This window comes from Lissotriton vulgaris, chromosome 3_1 (genome assembly GCF_964263255.1).
Source record: "Lissotriton vulgaris chromosome 3_1, aLisVul1.2, whole genome shotgun sequence".
NCBI lineage: Eukaryota > Metazoa > Chordata > Amphibia > Caudata > Salamandridae > Lissotriton > Lissotriton vulgaris.
This window is the reverse complement of record NC_141689.1, coordinates 147,684,244-147,710,238: the sequence shown is the minus strand read 5'-3', so window position 1 is coordinate 147,710,238 and position 25,995 is coordinate 147,684,244. Positions and strand designations below refer to the sequence as shown.

At 46.1% G+C, this 25,995-nt stretch overlaps 1 protein-coding gene across 2 annotated transcripts in view; it reads right to left on the bottom strand.

Annotated features, from left to right (window-relative positions):
* Nucleotides 1-7,844: 7,844 nt before the first annotated feature.
* LOC147726120 (uncharacterized) overlaps nucleotides 7,845-25,995 on the bottom strand; it is a 100,412-nt gene continuing 82,261 nt past the window's right edge. For both annotated transcript variants that reach the window (XM_086960224.1, XM_086960225.1), the window contains one exon: nucleotides 7,845-8,686. In XM_086960224.1, the coding sequence (XP_086816350.1) occupies nucleotides 8,481-8,686 (206 nt within the window). In that variant the 3' untranslated portion in view covers nucleotides 7,845-8,480. The remainder of the gene's footprint in view (nucleotides 8,687-25,995) is intronic.

Below are 25,995 nucleotides of genomic sequence, written 5' to 3'. Positions count from 1 at the left end.
TTAAGTCTGATAGGGCATTTGTTTCGGATTAGAAAATACTGTGCATTGAATTGTGATTAACATGCTAATATAATGGTTGAATACAACATCGAAAAAGACCACAGAAAAAGAACTATTTTTGAATATCACACAGACCAATGTAAAACTACTGTTGCCCTTGAACTTTCAAGGCCTTGAACCTACAATTATGCCTGTCATTTGGTATCCTAAGATTGTTTTAGGAGCAGCCGCATACCTACAATTGTTAAACTGCGGGCCAATGGTGGATTGCAATTTATAAAATGACCAGGATGATTTTAAAGATGCTAATGATGGCCTGAGAACGTCTGCTTCCATCACGTCAGTAGAGATAGGGTTTTGCATAATTGCTAATTTTTGCGTTCATGTGTCTTTTGATAAACCCAGTTGTCAAATGTTTATTGCTGGAGAGCACAAACTGAGTCATGGGAAAAGCAACCACAAATTCATTCTTGGGAGGATTGAGTTTCAAACTTCCAGGCTTGGATCATTAAGAGGGTGTCGTCCATGCAGATTTCAGGCACAAAGGAGGCCTTTGGATAGAACTAAATTGATGACTTTTACAGTATTTGCAACCCAAAGGCATAACCAATAGGAAGGCGCTACACAAATACAGGAGTGGTGCAGTACCCAGGAAGTGAATCTGATGTGGAGAAACTATGATTGGTTCTACATAGATAAGCTGAAGTATGCCACCAATTACTTGAATTGTTCAGTAGTGCATTGTTGCACTGGTATATTATCCTGGACTGATAACTCTGAATGAGAGCACTGATCTTCATTTTGCCTTACATCTGGCTGCCAACTGCCTTCTCCAAACTCTTTTCCAGAAGTAGTAGGCAGAAGACCCAGCATTAGTTAACAAATCTGTGAAGCATCCAGGTTGGGCTATTCAGACGATAGGCAGAATTCACAGTTTTGCAGGAGTTTGAGAAGCTTCTTTCAATCTGTAGACAGATTTCCATGTCTTACACCTGTACCGCTACCATTGCCCTACTAACTGTACCATTATGTAACCAGGATACAGTGAGTGACCCTTTGCATTGGAAGCTTGCCCTCAGTTTCAATAAAAGGGGCAAGCTTAACCTAAGATGACAACATAAACATAAGACAAATGTTACTTACCCTGTAAGCATCTGTTCGTGGCATGTACTGCTGTAGATTCACATGCTTTGAATACTTCTGCCATCTTATGTTGGGTCCGGATGAGTGCAAGCTGACTTGGGAGTAACCTGCTTCCTCGCAGTAGTGATTACTAAGGAGTCTGGTGGAAGTTGGCCCCTAATATAGATGGGGTCAGATGGGGAAGCCTTAAACTTTTTGTCCACCCTGGGTGTAATGACTCTAGCCCAAATAGGGTCTTTAAAAATATCAGCAGTATGCCTAAGCCTGCCTTTAAGCACTGGAAGGAACTGTGTGGACCGGTGAGTGGAAGAGAGAGTTTTGAACAGAAAATCCTCCGGTAAGGGGTCCTTCTGAAGCTCCACCTGATGGAATAAGGCAGCGATTGCTAAAAGCTACTGAAATGTTGTAGAGTCACCAGGAGGGGATAGTCGGCCAGGATGGAGGTCTGGGTCCCCAGTGGGTTTATGTCATAGGTATTCCAGGGGTTGGTATGTGGATAAGTGCCAAAGGTGTCCTGCCCCCACCATGTACTGCTATGTCAGAGTGTGCGACCCCCTGAGGTGAAATGTCAAGTAGGTTCTCCAGAGAGTGGGGTGGGGAGGGTGAAGGTGGTATAGGTCGGCTCGCAGCGGCTGGGGCCGACATCTTGGATTGGGCTGCTCGGGTGAGGCGAGGCCACGGTCATCTTGGCCACACCCCCACGAGTACCACCCCTACTTAGGAGCACAGTTCATCGCAATCCTTTGGCACTAGCAGGCGGCTGACCCTGTGGCAGGGGGTCCGCGCCTGTAGCTAAAGGAAGCTGCACTACCTGACTTGTTTTCCAGGAAGAGACGCTGTTTTAATTAGCGCTCCTGCATAAAGCGCAGAGGCGCGCTTTTAATCCTCTCTGCTCATCTCTTCCCCTACGGAATCCTGACGCTCACCTTTCACTCCTTCTGAGTGCACCGGCACGGCACAGCGCTGAACACATCGGCGGCTCGCAGCGGCTGGGGCCGACATCTTGGATTGGGCAGCTCGGGTGAGGCGAGGCCACGGTCATCTTGGCCACACCCCCACGAGTACCGCCCCTACTTAGGAGCACAGTTCATCGCAATCCTTTGGCGCTAGCAGGCGGCTGACCCTGTGGCAGGGGGTCCGCGCCTGTAGCTAAAGGAAGCTGCACTACCTGACTTGTTTTCCAGGAAGAGACGCTGTTTTAATTAGCGCTCCTGCATAAAGCGCAGAGGCGCGCTTTTAATCCTCTCTGCTCATCTCTTCCCCTACGGAATCCTGACGCTCACCTTTCACTCCTTCTGAGTGCACCGGCACGGCACAGCGCTGAACACAGCGGCGGCTCGCAGCGGCTGGGGCCGACATCTTGGATTGGGCTGCTCGGGTGAGGCGAGGCCACGGTCATCTTGGCCACACCCCCACGAGTACCGCCTCTACTTAAACGGGTCATCATGTGTCAGCGCAGCGGACGAGCGCAGCGGGCGCGACGGAGGCACGCCGGAGTTGTGCCTGAGTTAAGCCCGTCTGCGCCCGTCCGGCACCCGGGCCCACTCCCCCTGGCCATTTTTTATAAATACTCGTCTCAGGAACTCTTAAATTTACGTCCTCACAATCCTGATGGTTCCTGTAAGCACTCTTTAGCCCCACGCACAGTGACTTGCATTCAATGTCTAGGGCTTTCCTCTTCCTTCAATGCTGTGCCTCATGCTCAGCCTTTAAAACAACCTTTTTCTGAGCCCCAAACTGCACCCTCTGTAAAACACAGCTTGCGCTGCTACTACCTCAATACTCGGTCCCTGAATACTCGGTCCCTGGTCAAAAACCAGATAGACATTTTTCTTTTCTTGAAGGAGGTAAAACCTGACATCTTCTTACTAGCTGAAACTTGGCTAACCCCTCACTCCCTCCCCGACGTACTCGTGGCTCTTCCTGCAGAATACTATATCCTGACTGCCAACCGTACACCCGGGAAGGCCAAGAGGTGGAGTAGCAGCTATAATTTTGAAATCCCTTCAGGTCAGGCAACTACCTTCTTTAATCCTTCCGGACACTGAGAACTTGGTGATTAATTTCGACACTGAAAGTGGGTCCCTCATTCTGGTCCTGATTTACCGGCCCCCCCAATATATGGCCAAATATCCATCTATTCTGGCGGAGCAGCTGGCTTCATATGTAGTCAGCTACTCTAAAATCATCCTTATGGGGGACCTAAATTACTGGCTTGATAGCATAGGCATAGATACTCAAGCTGCTGAACTGAAAGATTTGCTTACAGACCTGAATCTAAATCAGCACATTCATGTACCTACCCATCAGAAAGGTCACAGCTTGGACCAGATCTGGACGCATAATCTATCTTTATCCAAGCCCATATATCTGGTCGGATCATTTCATCATCTATTTCACATTAGAAGTACGCGGAAATGTCAAGCCCAAGCCATGCAAGAGCAAAGAATTCCGCAAATGGAAATCTATGGACCTTCCGGGATTTATTGATATATTAAGCAAAACCGTACCACCACCGTACGATGATCTGGACACTGGCGAGAGAGCGCTGTCTAACTGGTTACTCAACGCAGCTGACCTCTCAGCCCCCTTAGTACGGGTCCCTAATGTTAGAGGAAATGAAGCTCACAAATGGTTCTCCCAAGAACTGAAAGACCTCAAACTGGGAGTTTGACAGAAGGAACGGAAATGGAGACAAAGCTACTCCCCTCAAGCCAGGACAGTGTATTGTACCGCAAGAAAGGAGTTCCAAAAAATCTTGCTCCAACATATATCTAACTATTTCTCCCAAAAAAATTTAAATTCTTCAAATAAAACTAAAGATGTTTGTAACATAGTCAACGAGCTCTGTGACGATGATAGGACAGCCCCATCAATAGCCCCCACCCAGAAGTTGTGTGACTCTCTGAATGAATTCTTCAGAGAGAAAATTGTAAACATAAAACGCAACATTGCTAGCTCTCCTAAATCTTCTCCTTTAGATGATATTTTTAATAACTCCACTACATTAGACACCCTTCCTGCTATAGATTCTAAAACTTTTTCAACTCTCCTGGCACGGGTTAAGTCTGGATCACCCGATGACATCTGCCCACCCCACATTTTTACAGAGATTGGGCACTCTATCCCTCACGGGATCCTTTCTCTACTTAACGACTCACTTAACCAGGGAAAGGTACCAGTAGGGTTTAAACATGCTCTATTGATTCCCCTGATCAAAAAACCCAGTCTTGATCCTCACGATCCATCTAACTATCGCCCGATATCCTTGCTGCCATTCCTATCAAAAATTCTGGAGGCACACGTTGCTAGCTGTCTCTCTAGCTTCGTTGAAACCACTGGATATCTGGAGCCTAATCAAGCTGGGTTCCGACCAGGGCATTCAACCGAGATGGTGACACTGGCGGTCCAGAATGTACTAAGAAGCAATGCAGATAGGGACATCCACCAAGCATTAGTACTTCTCGACCTGTCGGCCACGTTCGACACGGTCGACCACACCATCTTGGTCGACCGTGTCGAACAGGCTGGCCTGAGAGGCTCGGCACTTAGATGGCTGAAGTCATTTATCTCGGAGCGTACCCAGGCAGTGAGATTAGGAACTTTCACAGCTCCTAAAATCAAAAACGAATGTGGAGTCCCTCAAGGCTCGTCCCTGTCCCCACTTTTGTTTAATTTGTACTTACGACCCTTGTTATTTTCACTAAAAAAGTTTAGAGCCTTAATTTTTAACTATGCAGATGATCTGCAACTGATCTTCTGTCTGGACTCCCCTGGCGCGGCCACCGAATTTCGGGAGGCCATGGTTCACATTCAGAGATGGATGGGCCTAAATCATCTGAAACTCAACCCAGGCAAAACTGAATTGATTTTGCCTGGGAAGAGTGAACTGTATTGGGGACCACACTTCTGGCCTCCAGAAATGGGAGATCCTCCAGCTAAATCCCAAACAGTTAAGAGCTTAGGAATGACTTTCAATGAAGACCTTTCGCTCAAAAGCCAGGTAGGGACTGTGGTATCTGCAAGTTTTTTCCAACTTCGCAAGATTAAGAAGATTGCCCACCTTTTGACCCACCCTGCTCTGATTCAGGTCATTATTGCTCTTGTGCTGTCCCGTTTGGATTACTCCAATAGTTTATATTTGGGTCTACCACCGGGGCAGCTCAAGAGACTTCAACTGGTCCAGAACCAAGCGGCCTGGTTGATTTGCAAAATTCCTAAGTGGCAGTCTATCAGACCTGGATTGGCCAGTCTCCACTGGCTGCCTGTAGCGCAGAGAGCAGCATTTAAAGCGGGATGCATTATCTTCAGGGCTCTACAAGGTAAGGGCCCTGGATTCATTAGCAGCTGCTTGTCAGTTACACTCCATCCCATGCTCTCCGCTCTGGCCAAAAGAATTTGTTAGTCGTGCCCCGGATCAGGAAACAACGCCAGGGAGGAGGATCTTTCCACTTCCTAGCTTCCTCCCTGTGGAACTCTTTGCCACTGCCACTAAGACTCCACGAAGATCTGTTAGCCTTTAGACAGGCCTTTAAAACTTGGCTCTTTAAGCAAGCTTATCCTTAGTTAATTTTCTTCCTGTCACATGTTATGTTTTGCCAGTCTTCCACAGCGCCATGAAGCCTACGGGCGTACGTGCGCTTAATAAATTTAATTTAACATAACATAACATAGGTGATGGTGGTGCAAGAGGTAAAGGAATGGAGGCTTTGTCTGCCTTCTTGAGAATTTTGACAGGAACTGGAGTGCCCAGACGCTCTTGGCAAGACAACAGTCTTTTGGGTGGTAGAGGAGCTGATGTGAAACGGCGGGTAAAAATTTTTGATTTCTAGTTTTATTGTCTAGTGGTGCACCTTTGCATTGTGTTTTGAAGTGGCTGGATAACAATTTGTTTTTTACTTTGAGTCCAATTGTTGCAGCAGTTGATGGAGGATAGGCTCCAGTGGTCTGCTGGAATCAGGCTTTGAAATTGTCTTGGAAATATTCGGATCCGAAAGTAGTTTTGATACCAAAGCGCCGGTTTGATTCTAAGCAGAGGCTGGATGTAGGCTCGTCACCGAAGGTCGGGGTGGGTGGATACGAGGGGGTGGGGGGTGACGGTTGGTCTGAGACGGACGATGCCGAAGGTTTCAGTTTGGCATTCTTTTTTGGCGCAGAGAGACCAAGAGCCTATGTCTGTGCTGCACAGGGGCTGCATGTCCTAACCAAAGGCTGTTTGTAATGGCGTGGAGAGGAAGGGGGTACTTTACTCACAGATTGTTGAGCAGGTGTAATGTCCTCCATTTCCTGGGTCACTTCAAAGTCTGACTGGAGCTGCCTTTGACAGAAAAAGCCACTTCCTGAGCAGCCTATGGTTGAGGGTGTTCCTCAGCTTAAATGTCGCTGTGCTCCTCCACGACATCTCGAGCTGATGTGTGCGATGGTCTCGAAGCGATTTCTTGGAGCAGAAGGAGCGGCACATGCCGCAATCGGCCTTGCTGTGATCTGGTGACAAAATTACAGACCTAATGTAAGTCAGTCCGAGGGGACTTCACATAGCAGCGAGGACTGTAACGGAGGGGCGTCTGTTCCATCACCAGCAAGGCATTCTTGAAAGATGCGATGGAGACTGAAGGAGGCCTGAAGGGCAAGGTCCTGGGTTAGCCGCATTTGAGACAAACTCTTCTCGATCGAAAGTGTAAACAATGATATGAAGGGAAACTGGAAACGCGATCAGAAACTTATACTGACGAAGGGGAAGGTTATGAATGAACCAAAAAGAACACCAGTGTCGAACAGAAGTGTGGCGCACACACACCTGATCCAGATGGTGGAAAGAAGACAATCTAACAATGGAGTCGATGCCCAAGCTCTTTATCACCAGGAGTCGCCACTCTACCTCGTGACTCGAAAGACTTCTTCGAAGAAAAACAACTTACACGCATACAGACCCAACACTAGATGGCAGAAGCATGTAAAGCATTTATATCTACAGACACACATGCCTTGAACATGCAAGTTATCAATACATACAAAACATGCACAACAAAAGACACTGGAACACAAGTTCCCACTAGCTACTACATTTGAACCAATTCAAGTTGATGCGTTAGGCTAAAGACTTATGAAAGGTATTATGATTCATAACTTTGAGATCCTTTTATACTCCTTGTATACTTGGGCGATACCTTCTATGCCTCTCAGACTACCTACTCAACATTAGGCAGATAGTTACTTGTGAGTCCTTGGGCACCTTCTCTGGGTGGGAGAGGCTTTAGGCACAAAACTCAGTCCGACATAGACCAAGTCTCCAGCAATCCTACAAGTAAAAAGACACAAAAATAAACACCGACAGCATTTTTCTTACTATATGTTACACATAAATGCATTTATTTTGATGCAGCTCATTTTAGCTAAATTTGATTGTGCAGTCTTTTCCCTATCCAAACACCATGAGCTACAGTAGACGCAGCAGCATTTTAACCTTAATTCTCAGACCCACCATCGAAAACATGGTGTGTGTTGCATCCATGGCTCCTCTGCTTTTCAGCCCTGCAGAGGCTCACATTCACAGTATTGACATTGTTGAGACTACATAGATGCAAATTGTCTAGTTAGAAACGGTCAAGCATTAATACAAGAAAACATGTAAAAACGTCTGTGGATTGAGGTAGTTAAAAGATGATAAATGCATGCACATTAATAACCACCTAAAACATTAGTTACCACCACAACTACAAAAATGTGTTTAATACTCTTGGGGTAGTTATTCCAACTAAACTGCATTTACAAATGAAAGTTATGTTCTTGAAACACCAGATTACTTAATTTTTGTAGACGTTTAGTTTTTCTTGAGAAACAATACTGCCAATGGTCTAACTAGCAATCATTTGTCTTGCTCAGTTTATGCTCTCTATGCCGCAAAACACAATGTGATGTCACAGACACTGGAAAGCATTTCCTGCAAATGTCATTTATCTCAGGGACTTGACTAGGTGCCTTTTTTGAGGGGAAGAGAGAAAGGTCAGAGGACGAAGTAGGTCGAAAAGGGAGGATAGTGACTGGTATCCTCAACATTATTATTCACACAATTATTTTTTTTTTAGGCTTGAAATGTAAGGTTAGTTCTCTGTACATCTTCTCCCGTCTTGTTGGACAGCCAAGCTATAAAAGGATTAAGTTAATCAGGTATTCCTTTAGTATCCATAGCTTGTAACTACATGTGAGTGCTCAACGAGGACTTATATACTATTTAGGTGCATTCTTTCCATAGCATCAAAGTTCCATCACTGTCCCAAACACTGGCTCGCCTTTTGAAGATCTGCGCCATCAGATCCTACTAGAGTTTCTTGGGGTCTTTACTGGATGTCATCACAGTTGTGTACCCTGATGAGGAGCTCATGCAGAGTTTCCCCCACATGAACTAGGTTGTCAGAGATGAGGTGTAGGTGAGTGACGGTGTCACTGGCGAGGCTCTCAAGGAGCACCTGCTGCTGTTGGGATGTCTGCAGGAGCTGTGCCAAGATCTGCTGCATGTTCTGGAGCAAGGACACCACTGCTGGAGCTGAGGAGCAAAGACAACAAATCAAAAGTAAGCTTAGGAATTTATGCAGTTACGATCTGCGAAATGCAGCATGAATGACGAATACGCACAACTGAGAGAAAACAAAAACATCACCACCACCTTCTTGGCTCTATTTGAATGTGCATGAACGGAAAAGTTACTTACCATTTGTAACGCTTAATCTGGTAGACAAGATCTAGATCAGAGAATCCTTAACATAGAATTTTCCAGGCGTGAGGTTGGATCAGGAAATCTTTTGCTCAAGCAATACACTTGCTCACTGATAGGTGGCGTCGTCAGCGCCAATAATTACATCCACGTCACCTATATCGGCGCCATCTCAGCACGCTGGCGCCAGTTACTTTTCTCAACTTTTCATGCCAGGAGCGTGGAGCCATAAAGTTAACTGAGTGGTGTGTTTAGAACAACTAGGTCTGTGAAAGGGATCATCCTAGACCCTAAAAATGGGTTGATCGGTAAGGAACCTGCGGCTAAATCATGTCTCTACCAGATATGGCGTAGCTGAAGCGAAGTAAGGAGTCGTTTCTTACCTGTAACTCCAGTTCTGTAGTAGGGGTATCTCTGTTATAGTCATAATCTTGTGAATAGTCCCGCCCATGTGCGTGGACCCCGGAGCAATCAAAATAGTCTCTTAAGTTGCCTTCTTCTGCAGTCCTGCATAGACACTTAAAAGAAAAACAAAGACAAATAATGCAGCCTAAAACTACAAGGCTACATTTGGCAGCACTTCATCTTGAAGTGAAAAGGATAGCCAAATAATATTACATTTAACACACTTTGCAAAGTTTCACACTCAGAGAAACTCCCCTTCACAAAAATCCTTTGTAATGATAGAGAGGAAGGGTTGGAAAGACAAGCCCCATAGGCTGCCATTATGTGTCTGGAAAAGGGATACTGTGCCTTTAAGGAACTCTCCAGAGACCCTCCGTATCCCAGGATGCACAGCCAAAGTCCTTTTACTTTCAGTTCTTTTTGAAGGTGTATAAAGCCAGGGCTGTAGCATATAGTACATTATCTCTTCATCCACCTGGGAGGAGGGCAGCGCTTATGAATATAACAGAGATACCCCCTACTACAGAACTGGAGTTACAGGTAAGAAACTACTCCTTCTGTAGTAGGGGATCTCTGTGTATAGTCATAATCTTGTGAATAGAATGGCAAGCCCATCCTAACAAACCAAACCAGCATTGGAAGAAATAGACAACATCACTACTGTGCAAACGAAGCCTGCCCAAGCTGAGCGTCTGCTCTGGCATCAGAGTCCAGACAGTAGTGCTTAGCAAAGGTATGGACCGACTTCCAAGTGGCAGCCCTACAGATATCTGCAATGGGAACATTACGCAGGAAAGCCGTTGTAGCTGCTTTGCCTCTGGTGGAATGAGCCTTAGGCTTACCCCCAAGGTTTTGTTAGCTTTTTGGTAACATAACTGGATACAGGACACATTCCACCTAGAGATGGACTGTTTTGAGGTGGCAAGACCAGTCCTGACCGATCCATAATTGACAAACAATTTGTCTGACCTACGTATGTCTTATCCAAGTAGAATTTCAACACTTTTCTGACATCCAGGGAGTGAAGAGACCTCTCCGCTGGAGTGGAAGGATGTTGAAAAAACATAGGTAAAGTTATCGTCTGATTAACATGGAAATCATAAATCACTTTAGGGAGGAACTTAGGATGAGTTCGCATCACTACCTTAGAAGCATGAAATACAGTGTAAGGTTCTTGGCAACACAAGGCCTGGATTTCACTCACCCCGCGGGCCGATGTAATAGCCACATGGTAGGCTGCCTTCCAGGACAGATGCTGTAGAGAAGCCTTATGAACAGGTTGAAAATGTTACAACATTCTCTAGCTGGATCAGTGATTCAGTCAATGCCCTTTCGGCCCCGAGTCATCGCAAGCTGGGGAGGGAGGCTCCCTCTAAGCCTTGGTTCACCTTGTTGTGAAGGCTCTTAAGCATGCCTGTAAGGTTTTGGAGAGAGCATGGCGGGTCAGCGGCTATTGCCCCACTGCCAAACAGGCTCTAAGAGTCCAACAGAAAATCTATTACTCAGCTATTGCTACGGCCAAAGGCCAGCATTTCGCCACCCGTATTGACCGGGCGAATAATAATTCCAAGGAAATCTTCGCCATCGTGCAGATCTTTGTTACTCCCCGTGCCCGGGAGGCAGTGGTTCCCCCCTCAGATAACTGGTGCAATACTTTAGGGATAAGATCATGGACATTAAAGAATCCTTTCTGAAAGACCCTAATCCGACCCAGACTGTCCCGTCGAGGAGTCCGGAGAAGGATTTGTTTCATTTTCTCTCGGTCTTTAGCACAGTGGACTCATTATCCTCGCACAGAATTCTTGGAGCACTGAAATCAGGCTCCCCTAAGGATCCTTGCGCGGCTAGGCTGTTGGCCGAGCTGTCCGACACGATCAACCCGGAAGTCAATCTACTGATTAATCAGTCGCTTCGCGAGGCCTTTGTTCCCTCTTAAAAGAAGCAGGCTCTTATGCTTCTTACAGCACAGAGTCAGCTCTGCTGGAGGTGGCGGAAGCTATACGCGACTGTTTGGACGCCAGCGGGAGAGCAGCCCTGGTAATGCTGGATCTCTCAGCGGCATTCGACATGGTGCCCCACTCTCTTCTTCTCGATCGTCTAACAGCCATCGGCATTGTGGGTTCAGCTTGGAGCTGGCTTAGATCCTTTCTGGAGGATAGATCACAGCATGTATGGCTGCCCCCCTGCGCCTCGGCGCCGACGCCTCTTTCCACCGGTGTCCCGCAGGGCTCCTCACTTAGCCCCCTATTGTTTAATATCTATGCGACTCCCCTGGCCTATCTGGCGGAGTCCTTGGGGGCTAAGGTGATGGCCTATGCAGATGACACGCAGCTTCTGTTCTCCTATAAACGGGGTGAGGACTCTGTCAGCACGGCGCAGCGCTGTCTCTCAGCTGTGTTTCGCTGGCTGGCTAATGCACAGTTAAAGTACAACGAAGAGAAATCGGAGGTTCTCCTGTTTGGCTCGTTTCCCGTGGATTTCAGAACTAGACTGTGGCCACCTGACTTCCCGCCCGCTTTGACTGAGAAGGGTCTTGCCAAAAACCTGGTGGTCTGGTTTGAGGAATATTTAAAATTTTGCGACACAGGTGAAGAAGCTAACAGGGACATGCTTTGGAACCCTGAAAATTCTGAGGAAATTTCTTCCCCTCTTGCCAGGTGGTGCCAAAGAGACGGTCGTCCGGGCTTTGATCCTTTCCCGCCTGGACAATGCCAATGCTCTCCTGGTGGGATGTCCGGGCTATCCTGCAGATCTATTGGGCAAAGCCAGTCTCCTCTTTGCAGCTGAGGATGAAATGGTGCAAAGACAGCATGCAAATTTTTTCCCTGTAAATCCATTTGTTTGCTTGTCGCAAATCCAGAATGAGACTGAACTCGTTTTTGTCCTTTTTGTGTACCAGAAAGAACCTTGAGACAGAGGGACGTCTTCTATCGCCCTTTTTCTTAACAGGGTAGCAGCCTCCGCTTGAAGTTCGCACAGCTGGTACTGCGAATGAACCAGTGGAATTGCTGGAGGAGGGCTGTGAAAACGAAGACTGTATCCACTGCAAACAATATTCAGCACCCACTTGTCCTGAGTAATTTTTCTCCACCCTGCCAAGTAATTTTGTATGCTTCCCCCCCCACCGGAGCAGGTAACGGACGAGGGGGAAGTAACTCCTCTGGGCTAAGACCCGGCCGAGCCCTTATTCGCCGAAGAGGACTGCTGGCCGCCTCACCCCTCTGACGCTTTAGGAAGGACTGTCGCTGGTATTGCTGCTGCTGTTGTTGCTGTTCGCCAGTTTGACCACCTTGCCTATGCCTCTGGTAAGAGCACCGTCTCTGGAAAGGACGGAAGGACTTCCGCTGCTCCTTTGGTTTCTCCAAACCAACAGCCTTCAGCGTCTCAACTTCCGCCTTCATGCGGGCCATTTCCTCATCCGCATGTGTCCCGAAGAGGGTAGATCCCGAGAACGGCAAATTCGCTGTTGTGCCTCTGGCTTAAGAGAGGTAAGGCGAAACCATGAATGAAGTCTTAAATTGATGCCATAGCAGTTCCCAGGAGAGAGGCGTCTGCCGTCGAGCTGATGACTTGGTTTGAGACCATCATGCCCTCGTTCAAGATCTCCTGGAAGTCTTCACGCCTATCCCTCGGGAGGAGCTCAATGAACTGTTGGAGGGACTCCCACAAAGAGCGGTCATAGCGACCTAAGAGCACCGAGGCACTCGCCGCTTTCATCGAGGTGGCAGCCGTACTGCAGACTTTCTGTCCAGCTGAGTCCATTTGACGGCTCTCCTTGTCCGGAGGGACCATAGACTAAGGGGAAGTCGAATGATGCTTCTTAGCCGCAGTTACTAACACAGAATCCAGGACTGGATCTGACCTCAAGAACACCGGATCAGATTCCGGGGGCCTGTACTTCTTTTGAAGTCGAGATGGCGCCGTCTTCACCGAGGCCGGCGTCAGAAACAGCTCCATGGCTGGTTCCTCCAGTCCTGGCACCAAGGAATAGAGAGATGTCTGCGTTGCAATGTTTCGAAGATCACAGAGGAGGAAGGAGGAGTGGCCAACGTCAATGTGATCCCTAACTTCGCTGCCCCCCTCAGCAGCAACTCCTGGAATGTCACAATGTCATCCACATGCGACACTCTCGTAGGAGGAGAGTCAGATAAAGTGGGAGAATACCTTCAGTCACTGGAGGTATTCTCCAGTCACTGGATGAGTGCATGTATCGGGCCCTGTGACCTTTCCCTTCGACGATGATGCTGTGACCTCGTCAAGGATCTACGCTCACTGCGATAGCGATGCCTCCCTCTGGATCTTGACCATAGTTTTCTGGGCCTCACAGGAACTGCCGGCCCCGGAGGCTGCGGAAGCGGAGGAGGCTGAGCCGGAACCACAGGTTGTGGCTGTGGAGGCGGGGGAGGAGGAGGCGGCGGTGGTTTCCGAGGTAGCAGAGGTGGCGTAGGTGTCCTGGGCCTTGAGGGTGAATAGGTCCGTGAATAATCAGATTCCAGTGACTCACGCACTCTCCTCTTCTTACAAACAGGCCTCGGGGAGGATGCTCTGGAGGCAGACCTCTCTGCAGACGAGTGCCGGCCTCGCCGCGACCGGGGACTCGCAGAAAAAGATGAAACACTAACCACAGAGGCACTAGACACCGTTCTGGGCCTCGACTTGCTCTTGGACGTCGATTTTTCCTTCCTCGACGTCGATCTCTTTGACTTCTCAACCTCGAGGTCAATCTTCTAGAAGTCGACGAACTCCTCGACGTAGAATATCTACGCCTCGACATCGATTTACCTTTCCTTGACGTCGCATCTACGTTGACAGCGAACAGCGGTGTCGCCTCAACGGCGAGCGCCTTTGGCTTCGGGACACATCATAGACGTCGATGGTGTGTCGACGCCGGTGAAGTCCTCAACGTCAACCTCGTCCGAGGTCTCGACGTCCTACCCCTCGACGTTGATCGTCGATGTCGCTTCGACCCAGAGCCCTGGGTCGACGGGGAACATATTGTGGTCATATCTCTCGATGCAGACGTCGAAGCCATCAACGTCGACCTGGACCAGTGCCTTTTCTGGGCCTTTTCTTGACTGGGGAGCCCCCCAGAGGCCGATGCACGGGCAGAGGACGATAATAGTCCCCCCATGCCCAGAAGTCCCACCTGTCTCTTGAGGTCTCCTCTGCTCCAGGCCTTGGAGGCTAATCTTCTCCCTGTCACGCAGGGTCCTCCTGGAGAAAGAGAGACAGATATCACAGGAGTCAGGGACATGGGTTGAAGGGAAGCAGAGTATTCATACTCTGAGGGGGTCAGACTTAGCCTTCTTCCTACCACACTCAGGGCACTTGTCAAATAAAGCTGCCATTTCGACAAGAAAGAGGTGGCAAAACTGGTTAAACAACACAGCAACTGGAAAAGGAAGACCTTAAATGTCGGGTGAAACACTCAAAACACTGGAAAAGTGCAAAAAATTGGAGTTATACTAAAAAGGGCAGAGCTCAATGCTCCAGGGTCCTGCTAGCAGCTACCGGAAAAAAGAACTGTGCTATGCATACTGGGATACCGAGGGTCTCTGGAGAGTTCCTTAAAGGCACGGTATCCCTTTTCCAGACACATAATGGCAGCCTGTGGGGCTGCATTATTTGTCTTTGATTTTCTCTTAAGTGTCTATGCAGGACTGCAGAAGAAGACAACTTAAGAGACTATTGTGATTGCTCTGGGGTCCACGCACATGGGCGGGACTATTCACAAGATTATGACTATACACAGAGATCCCCTACTACAGAACTTGTCCATCTGATGGAGACATCTAGCCACAGATTCCTTATCTTTGAATAGATACCCAAGCAATACCATACCTGGAGGAGGGACTGCAAACAAGGCTAGACCAGAAAGTTCCTACAGGGCAGAGGGGTCAAAAAGGCTGTCCCTGAGGACTGTACTGTCCAGGCATTAGTGCTTACAGAACGTGTGCTGTGATGTCCATGTTGCTGCCTGTCAAATGTCAAGGACTGGAGCAACACTGTAGAATGAGCTCTTGAGAGGCTGCTTCTTGGCCAGAGAGCAGTAAATTTAAAGTTGTATGAGCTCCCCATTGGGCATGGTCATACCTACCCAACAGCTCTACAGAATTGGCACTACACCAACGAGTCGCAGATTTCGAGGCAACTCTTTGTCCCATCGACTCAATCGTTCTACTTTTTTTAACTGAGAGCAGGGCGTCTCTAGTGCCCTGGTCGTTCGCTTGTTTGCGGGTGACTAGCACCACCAGGAAGTCAGGTGAGAGCTGGCCTCTTTTTTTTTTGTCAGACCCCCTGGGTGACAACTCTGGCCTTCAATGGGTCCTTAAAAACCTCCTACATAGGCTTCAGCATGTCCTTAACCATCGTCTAGATTGAGTGGCTCACTGAGTGTGGGAGAGCATTTCCGCCAAGAAATCTACCACTTCAGGTATGGTGTGTACATCCATCTTATGGAAGGTGGCTGCTCTGTGGGTAATCTCATTGTACTAGGTGGTTTTCCTCAGGAGGGGTGTTCGGCAGGGTACAATTCAGGGTCATTGGGACCTAGAGGGACAACCCCTTAATCATCCTAGGGGTCATTCTGGGGATCTTGGTCGTACAGAACAGAGAGACCCAAGGGTGGTAGGCTTCGGTCCCCATAGGATGAATGGGTAGAAACTTGTGGCAAAGAGGGCAGGAGCCGCTGTGGTGGTGGTGGAGAAGGAGGTGGCAGCAATGGTGGTAGGGTAGGAAGACGAAGAGGGAGTGATGGAGGAGTAGGCCTTGGGAGCAGCAAACCAGTGCCCTACCTTGTCATTTTTATGCTTTGGCGGTGGTGAAGGATTTAAAGTTAGTCACTCCTCAAAGGTAAGCTGCCTCTTACGAAGGAGAGTCTGCTGCACCTGTGGCGGGGGCTTAGCAATGACCTTGCCTGTGTCAGGGTGAATAAACAACCTTTGCTGCTGAGAGTCCAACTCCTCCTGAAGGCACTTTAAAATGGAAAACTTCTGACTTCCAGAGTCTGCTGTGAAATCGTGACTGGATTCATAGGTCTGTTTCAACTTTAAAGCCACTTTCGATCTCAATCTGTGTTTTAGCTCAGAGGAGTACTTCAGAAGCAGCGTGGATTCACCTGAAGGTGCAGTTGACTGGCTTGGACTCTGCTATGAAGCCATAGGTCAGTGCTGGCCATGGCTGGGAGGCAGTGACGCCCGGCTCCCAGAGGGGCAGTGAGAGCCTGCTTGAGTGTGACACTCACTGCAGTGCTCTGCTGATGTTGAGCTGAGGTTGGCTGCTGAAGTTTGGTTCTCAGAGTCCAACAGGGAATCGGGTTCTGGGTTGAAGGTTGCGGCCTGACTGGTGTAGACTTTTTCATCTGCTTCATCTTCTACAACTTCTTCTCCAAAGATGTTGAGGGTAACGTTGCTGTTCCATAGCATTCCATGCAAGTCATCAGCCTAGGCAATTTCAGATGGTCTTTTTCGACTGGAAAGAAATGCAAGCAAAGCAGAAGGCATCAATATTTGCAGGTTTGTAAAGCGCTGTGAATAGACAAGGGACAGAAAAAACAGTGTGCTGGTATTTTCACGAGTACTTCCAATGGCACTGTGGACAGTATTGGAAAGGTGTCTTTTCCATTACCATTTTAACATTAAAGCATGAGACTTGATTAACGCAGCCCGAGAGGGACAAGGCCTGAGCAGGTCACCGACAACATGATCGATGCAAATCTGAAGGAGGAGCCACAACTGCGTTGAAAAAACAAAAGGTGCACCAAAGAATTGCATTAAGGCTGCCGGGAAAGGAGAACTCGGGAGGCCCAGGTGAAGATCGCCATGAGGCATTGTAGGAATCTGGCTCTGTATATACCATACCAACGTAGTGTATAGTGTGCACAGAGTCCAGTGGAACCCCAGGGGCTTAAATAGACTATACTAAAAGCTCTATTTGTGGTAGTGCGGTTGAGCAGTTCGGCTTATCAGGTGGCTGTGTTAAGCATCTGTTGTACACACTCAGGCAAGAAATGATTACACACACTCAACTAATCCAAGACAAATTGTTATGCATAAAAAGTTATTACTTTAGGTATTATATTTTACAACCAAGAGGAACTCAGTTGCAGGTAAGTAACAGTTCAAGAATAGCAATACTTTTCAAGTGCAATAGGTTTTGTGTTGTTAAGGCAGGGAAATACTGTACAGGAGTATTAAAAATACTTTTGGGATATCAATCAAACAATAGCAAGCTTAGCAAATCTAAGAGACATTTAGTGCAATAGATAGAAATGCAATGCAGTCATATGAAAGGAAAACCGTTATATGCAGTTACAGGTAAGTTTTCAACTTGCATATCCAATCTTCAGGAGTTTGGACCAACACTGGGCAAGAGTCAGATCAAGGAAGATACTGCACCACCAGCGGCACTGGGCCGGCCGGGTGCAGAGGTCACCAGGCCCAATGTTAGTTAATGGAGACTAGCGGCACCCACAAGAGTTGCAGGTTGCAGGTAAGTACCCGTGGTTTAAGGGCACAAGCCCAAGGGTTAAAGCAAGCATGGGGGGCACAAAGCAGCACCTGTAATACAGCACTAGCGAAACAGGGGGGCAGCCGAATGCAGGGTGCAAATCAGGGACGGGCGTCCAATGCAAGTACAGGGGAATCTCGGGCACACAAAGAGGCTGCAGGCTCAAACCAGGAGCCGGAATGAAAGTGGGCAGGTAAGTTGAGGTGTCGGTAGATGCCTGGGCACCTTTAGCAGGGCCCCCCAAAGTCGGGGCGGGGGATGCATAGGTGCCCTTAGGTGTCAGATTTCTTTACTTGAGCTGGGCGCGGTCAGGGGGACCCTCGGTGATAAGACTGCAGGCATCTTCGTGGGCTCCAGGAGAGGTCGGCCAACACTGGATTGGAGGTCAAGATCACTGGGAAAAGTTCATTAGACAGGTGAGCCACTCAAACCCGGGCCAAGGCCCTGGTTCCAGCTGGATCTGGATTCCTTGTGGTTGGATTCTTCTGGACATGGCAGAGGTCCTCAGGAGATCTGGTCTTTGTTAAAGAGTGGACAGTCTTCCTCAGGTTTTTGGAAGTCGTTGGCCACCAGACAGGCGCAGTCTTCTTCACAAGTTTCCTTAAGCTGGAGACAGGATGGTAGGGCTGGTGCCAAGTCAGAAGTCGTCTTCAGGCTTTGCTGCTCAGCTTCATCTTTGTCCTTCTTCGTAGGTTGTAGGAATCTGAGGATCAAGGTTCAGAGGTGCCCCTAAATACTGAATTTTGGGTCTTTATAGGTACTGGCAGATCTTAGTCAATGAGCTACTTGCCTTTTGGAGTGAAAACGCCCTTTGTATGTCCCCCTCCCTTTGGGAGCACTGATAGGGGGGTGCAGGTGCACACCTATGTGTAGACTTTTAATGAGTTTCTAGTTTCTTATGAGATATTTGGTGGGTTTGTAAAGAATGTGCGTGCAATTCCCGGTGGGGAAATGACCCTAATTCCCCAAGTTAGAACAGCAAGGTAGGCTGTGGGAGAACCCACAGTTAAGGGAATGCACAGCTCAAAAGACAACAATGTCTAAAACAAATTTATCAATAGCAGTTTAGAATTCTTATGAAAAGCTCTGAAGCCAACCATTATATGTTTCATCACATATGTTTTACTGTTATCGCATTTTTCAAATCACAGCACAAAAACATTATTAGCATGTATAGGTATACAAACTGTTTGTGTCACATGTCAAAATAATATCAAGTCAACAATGCGTTTGAGCACTTAAGAGATACATAACATTCTTATTACATCCATCCCAATGCATTTCGGGTTACGTGGAACCCTTCGTCAGGGGAAAACGTAAGAGGGTGAAGTTTTCTCATTCAATGTCGCCACTGGAAATTAAGAACACAACAACATGCAGTAAAAATACTGCTCGGCTATTAGGATTTGCACCCCAAGTTGTGCATAGAGAATAAAGAGTGTTGGAGATAGGCCAGTATAGTAGTTAAGTGAAATGAATCCTCCAAGTAAGGAGAGTGAGAAGGGTCCAATCACCATAATTTGGAATGAAAATGATAGTAATAAGGAAATAACGTCCAAATGATACCTTGCGGAAGGTGTTGATCCGCAAAAGAGATCAGGTGCTGAGGGTTTAAGTGCGGGGCACTGCTGTCTGTAATTGCAATGATATAATAGAGTATTATAATGGAGACTGTCCTATGACAGTAAAGAAACCGTAAATAAAACGAGACGTTATAATGCTCGCTTACCGGAAATGTAGTTATGTAAGCACTAACAAGAGTGCTGGTAATCCGAAGCGATCGGGAGAAGGAAAACCCTCGGTGTAGGTCAGCTGCAGGTCACCGTGTTCTAAAAGTAGATAGTGGAGGTAAAGTTAAACTCCTCCAATTAACGAAGGTTTCACTATAGACATAGCGTCTACTGGAACATACGAAGCGGAATCTACATACCGGAGGCTTGCCAAGTTCTCGGATCGTCAGTTTCTTTAAACGCTGGGAAGGGAAAATAATCCAGGGTGCAATGCGCGACCGGGGAGGTTCTATACTCAAGACAGTGGGAGGTCTATAATCCATAAAAATAGACCCAAGGGTGCATAACGATGTGGAAAACGGAGTAGTATCTCCAGGGAATCGGAAATGAAACGAGGGAACAAGTGTATAGGGGATCGAGATAATTGTGAAAATAAGATAAAGGAGTGAAAAGAACAAAATATATAATGTTAGGTGTTGGAAAAAATAAAAGCAGAATCTAAAACGAAATTAATTATAGGGAAAGACATGTTTTTTGAAAAAAAGAAAAAGAGAAGAGACATATGTGAACAAGCAGTCAAAAGTGGAAAACAAGATAAGAAATGGGTGCAGATCCTGTACAATATTGAGCTAAAAGGGTTAACTTATAAAAAACACAGCATCTCATAATGGTCATTGAGCCCATTTGGGGCTATCGTTCTCAGTGTTTTTATCCAATGTGTTTCCCTGCGGGCTAATGATGTGTTGATGTCAGTGCCTGACACCTTTTTGACTCTTTCTAGTATTGTAAATCGTAATTGGGGTATGGTGTGACCCGATGTCTCCCAGTGTGTTGCCAGTGGGGATGTGGTGTTCTTGTTCCGAATCCGGCTTTTATGCTCTATAATGCGAGTTTTTATCTTTCTGCTTGTTCTGCCTACGTACACTAGGCCACATGGGCATTTAATTGCGTATATCACTTCTTCAGTGTTGCAATTTGACGTGTGATGAAGTTTTAGTTTGGTGCCCGTTTGTGGATGCATAAAAGTGTCACCTGTGATTACATTACTGCACTGTCCACAGTTGTAACATTTAGTCATTCCCTTGTAACCTCCTATGGGTTTGTCTTCTTGTGGTTTCAAAAGTTCACGAAGATTCTTCGCTCTTTGGTGTGCAAATAAAGGAGAATCTAAGAAGATACCTTGAAAGTCTGGTTCATTTTCAATGATTTCCCATCTTTTCTTGATGATATTTTTTATGCGAGGAGCTTGTGTGGAGTGTTTCAGTACAAATACCTCTCTGCGGGATGGCGTTCTTACTGTGGTTTGTAACAAATCCTTCCTTGGTTTCTTTTCAACCTGTTCTGCAGCTTGATCAAGTATTTCTACTGGATATCCTCTTGTTTGATATCTGCATTTTTGTTCTTGGATTTTGTGGGTACATTCTTGGTTGTCCGAGGTGATTCTCTTTATGCGCATGAACTGCGAAATCGGGAGATGTTTCTTAAGAGAAATAGGGTGTGCACTGGTAAAGTGTAATGCACTGTTCACGTCTGTGGGTTTAGTGTAGACTGATGTACTCAAGCCTGTGGTTGTTTTTTGAATTTCTATATCCAGGAAATGTATCTTATTTTCTTGAATATCATAGGTGAATTGAATTCTCGGATTGTGCAGGTTTAAGGTCTTGATGGAATCCTCCAATGTGCTCTTTTGACCATTCCATATGACCAGGATGTCATCAATGTAGCGAAAGATGGCTATTGCATTATTAATCCAGATGGGGTTGGTAAGCATATGCTGGTTTTCAAAATGAGCCATATAGGTGTTTGCATACGAAGGGGCTCCGGGAAAGCCCATGGATGTGCCCGTCTTCTGTAAGTAGAATTGATTTTGCCAAATGAAATAGCTGTGATATAATGAGAAATGAAGTAGCTCAAGAAGGAAAATTGATAATTCAGGTGGTTTGGATGAGGTCAGCAACCTCCATTCCACTGCTTCTAGGCCTTGGTCATGTGCTATGGATGTATACAAAGCCACGACGTCTATCGTGCATAGTAAAGTGTCTTGGTTCACTTGGTGTTCAATGGCTTGTAGTTTCGTGAGGCAGTCTGTGGTGTCACGTATGTACGTGCCCCAAGTTTGAACTAAAGGCTGGAGGTGATGGTCCACAAAGTCCCCAATGGCTTCATGTATCGAATTGCACCCTGCCACTATGGGCCTGAAGGGTGGTCTCAAAGAATCTTTATGCATTTTAGGAAGCATGTATATATGTGGAACTTTTGGTGTTGAGTTTACAAGAAATTTGCCAGTAGATGTATCAATGGTACCTGCCTCTACAGCTTGCGTGACTATAGTGGTCAATACAGTCAATAGATCGTCCGTGGGATCTTTATCCAATGTCAAGTAAGTATCAGTGTCAGCCAAGTGGGCGTCCACGCTATGGTTGTAAAATGTGGTATCTAGTACTACAAGGGCGCCACCCTTGTCAGCTGGTTGAAAAGTAATGGACTTGTCTCTTCTGAGAGATCCTAAAATTTTTTGTTCCTTTGCAGTCAAGTTAGAATGAGAGGGTTTAGTATATTGGATTTTTGCAAAGTCCTTCTTGACCAAATGTTCGAAGGTGTCAAGTGATTTATGGGTGATAGGAGCCATAAATTTACTCTTGGGACGGAATTTTCTGGATTCTGGGCTTTGATCTTCAACATTAGACAAGGTTGAAAAGAACCACCTCAAGCGTAATTTGCGCATGAATCTGAACATGGCGGTTTCAGTTTCCAATTCATTGGATGAGTATGTGGGCACAAAAGAGATACCTTTGTTCAAGGTGTTAAGTTCCACAGAATTTTTTCAAAATGTCTTGGAAAGATATAGCGGACATAACTACAAATCAAGCCGCCACAAAAGCATATACCTCAGAGGAAGCAGAGTCAATATACTCACTTATAAGAGAAGCACGCGATTTTGGTGCCTCCACAGGAAATATTTCACAACAACTGAAACAACTTGAATACTTGCTCAAAAAAGAAATAAATCAGCGCCTCCACGCCACTACTCTCATTGAGTATCACAAAGTCAAAAGAATCCCTAGAGGTCTACGAATAGCCTTAAAACCCATGCTATTTAAATTTAATAAAGATTTCATGTCACGCTGGTACGCTATACTGAACAAATGTTCGCTGGACTTGATACTTCTCATCATAGAAGAAATCTCCACTATCCTGGCTGAGCTGACAAAAGACATAGACAAACTGAAGGATGACCTTTCACAAAAAATGGATTCTGATGATTGGGATAAGGTATTGGAAAACATTAATATCAATTTAGACAAACATGCAAAAGAAGTGCACGAACGGAAGACCAGGAAGTTCCGCAGGGACACCATAGATTATAAACTGGATGAGGTTTACTCATGGGCGGAAACCTATGCCCAGAAACGTTTCTTCAAAAAACCCAACTCTAATTCTTCTGAGGAAAGTCTGGTACCTGATCAAGACCTCACGGTTCAACGTCCGAAACCACCCTCTACCACACCCCAGATCCCAACAACAGAAGGGGAACCATCAACATCCAGTAATCAACAATCTTTTTTAGAGAGTGGCCCACCGACCAAGGGACCTCCAGACAAAATAACACCACAACCAGAACCCGCAACAGAAGGGGACAAAACAAAAAAAGCACCCGAAAAAGGAAGACCACAAAGGACGGTGAAGAAACCGAATCCCTAGTGATGAATATCTCCTCCAGAACTCTCAATCCAGTGGAACTTAACACCTTGAACAAAGGTATCTCTTTTGTGCCCACATACTCATCCAATGAATTGGAAACTGAAACCGCCATGTTCAGATTCATGCGCAAATTACGCTTGAGGTGGTTCTTTTCAACCTTGTCTAATGTTGAAGATCAAAGCCCAGAATCCAGAAAATTCCGTCCCAAGAGTAAATTTATGGCTCCTATCACCCATAAATCACTTGACACCTTCGAACATTTGGTCAAGAAGGACTTTGCAAAAATCCAATATACTAAACCCTCTCATTCTAACTTGACTGCAAAGGAACAAAAAATTTTAGGATCTCTCAGAAGAGACAAGTCCATTACTTTTCAACCAGCTGACAAGGGTGGCGCCCTTGTAGTACTAGATACCACATTTTACAACCATAGCGTGGACGCCCACTTGGCTGACACTGATACTTACTTGACATTGGATAAAGATCCCACGGACGATCTATTGACTGTATTGACCACTATAGTCATGCAAGCTGTAGAGGCAGGTACCATTGATACATCTACTGGCAAATTTCTTGTAAACAACACCAAAAGTTCCACATATATACATGCTTCCTAAAATGCATAAAGATTCTTTGAGACCACCCTTCAGGCCCATAGTGGCAGGGTGCAATTCGATACATGAAGCCATTGGGTACTTTGTGGACCATCACCTCCAGCCTTTAGTTCAAACTTGGGGCACGTACATATGTGACACCACAGACTGCCTCACGAAACTACAAGCCATTGAACACCAAGTGAACCAAGACACTTTACTATGCACGATAGACGTCGTGGCTTTGTATACATCCATAGCACATGACCAAGGCCTAGAAGCAGTGGAATGGAGGTTGCTGACCTCATCCAAACCACCTGAATTATCAATTTTCCTTCTTGAGCTACTTCATTTCTCATTATATCACAGCTATTTCATTTGGCAAAATCAATTCTACTTACAGAAGACGGGCACATCCATGGGCTTTCCCGGAGCCCCTTCGTATGCAAACACCTATATGGCTCATTTTGAAAACCAGCATATGCTTACCAACCCCATCTGGATTAATAATGCAATAGCCATCTTTCGCTACATTGATGACATCCTGGTCATATGGAATGGTCAAAAGAGCACATTGGAGGATTCCATCAAGACCTTAAACCTGCACAATCCGAGAATTCAATTCACCTATGATATTCAAGAAAATAAGATACATTTCCTGGATATAGAAATTCAAAAAACAACCACAGGCTTGAGTACATCAGTCTACACTAAACCCACAGACGTGAACAGTGCATTACACTTTACCAGTGCACACCCTATTTCTCTTAAGAAACATCTCCCGATTTCGCAGTTCATGCGCATAAAGAGAATCACCTCGGACAACCAAGAATGTACTCACAAAATCCAAGAACAAAAATGCAGATATCAAACAAGAGGATATCCAGTAGAAATACTTGATCAAGCTGCAGAACAGGTTGAAAAGAAACCAAGGAAGGATTTGTTACAAACCACAGTAAGAACGCCATCCCGCAGAGAGGTATTTGTACTGAAACACTCCACACAAGCTCCTCGCATAAAAAATATCATCAAGAAAAGATGGGAAATCATTGAAAATGAACCAGACTTTCAAGGTATCTTCTTAGATTCTCCTTTATTTGCACACCAAAGAGCGAAGAATCTTCGTGAACTTTTGAAACCACAAGAAGACAAACCCATAGGAGGTTACAAGGGAATGACTAAATGTTACAACTGTGGACAGTGCAGTAATGTAATCACAGGTGACACTTTTATGCATCCACAAACGGGCACCAAACTAAAACTTCATCACACGTCAAATTGCAACACTGAAGAAGTGATATACGCAATTAAATGCCCATGTGGCCTAGTGTACGTAGGCAGAACAAGCAGAAAGATAAAAACTCGCATTATAGAGCATAAAAGCCGGATTCGGAACAAGAACACCACATCCCCACTGGCAACACACTGGGAGACATCGGGTCACACCATACCCCAATTACGATTTACAATACTAGAAAGAGTCAAAAAGGTGTCAGGCACTGACATCAACACATCATTAGCCCGCAGGGAAACACATTGGATAAAAACACTGAGAACGATAGCCCCAAATGGGCTCAATGACCATTATGAGATGCTGTGTTTTTTATAAGTTAACCCTTTTAGCTCAATATTGTACAGGATCTGCACCCATTTCTTATCTTGTTTTCCACTTTTGACTGCTTGTTCACATATGTCTCTTCTCTTTTTCTTTTTTTCAAAAAACATGTCTTTCCCTATAATTAATTTCGTTTTAGATTCTGCTTTTATTTTTTCCAACACCTAACATTATATATTTTGTTCTTTTCACTCCTTTATCTTATTTTCACAATTATCTCGATCCCCTATACACTTGTTCCCTCGTTTCATTTCCGATTCCCTGGAGATACTACTCCGTTTTCCACATCGTTATGCACCCTTGGGTCTATTTTTATGGATTATAGACCTCCCACTGTCTTGAGTATAGAACCTCCCCGGTCGCGCATTGCACCCTGGATTATTTTCCCTTCCCAGCGTTTAAAGAAACTGACGATCCGAGAACTTGGCAAGCCTCCGGTATGTAGATTCCGCTTCGTATGTTCCAGTAGACGCTATGTCTATAGTGAAACCTTCGTTAATTGGAGGAGTTTAACTTTACCTCCACTATCTACTTTTAGAACACGGTGACCTGCAGCTGACCTACACCGAGGGTTTTCCTTCTCCCGAT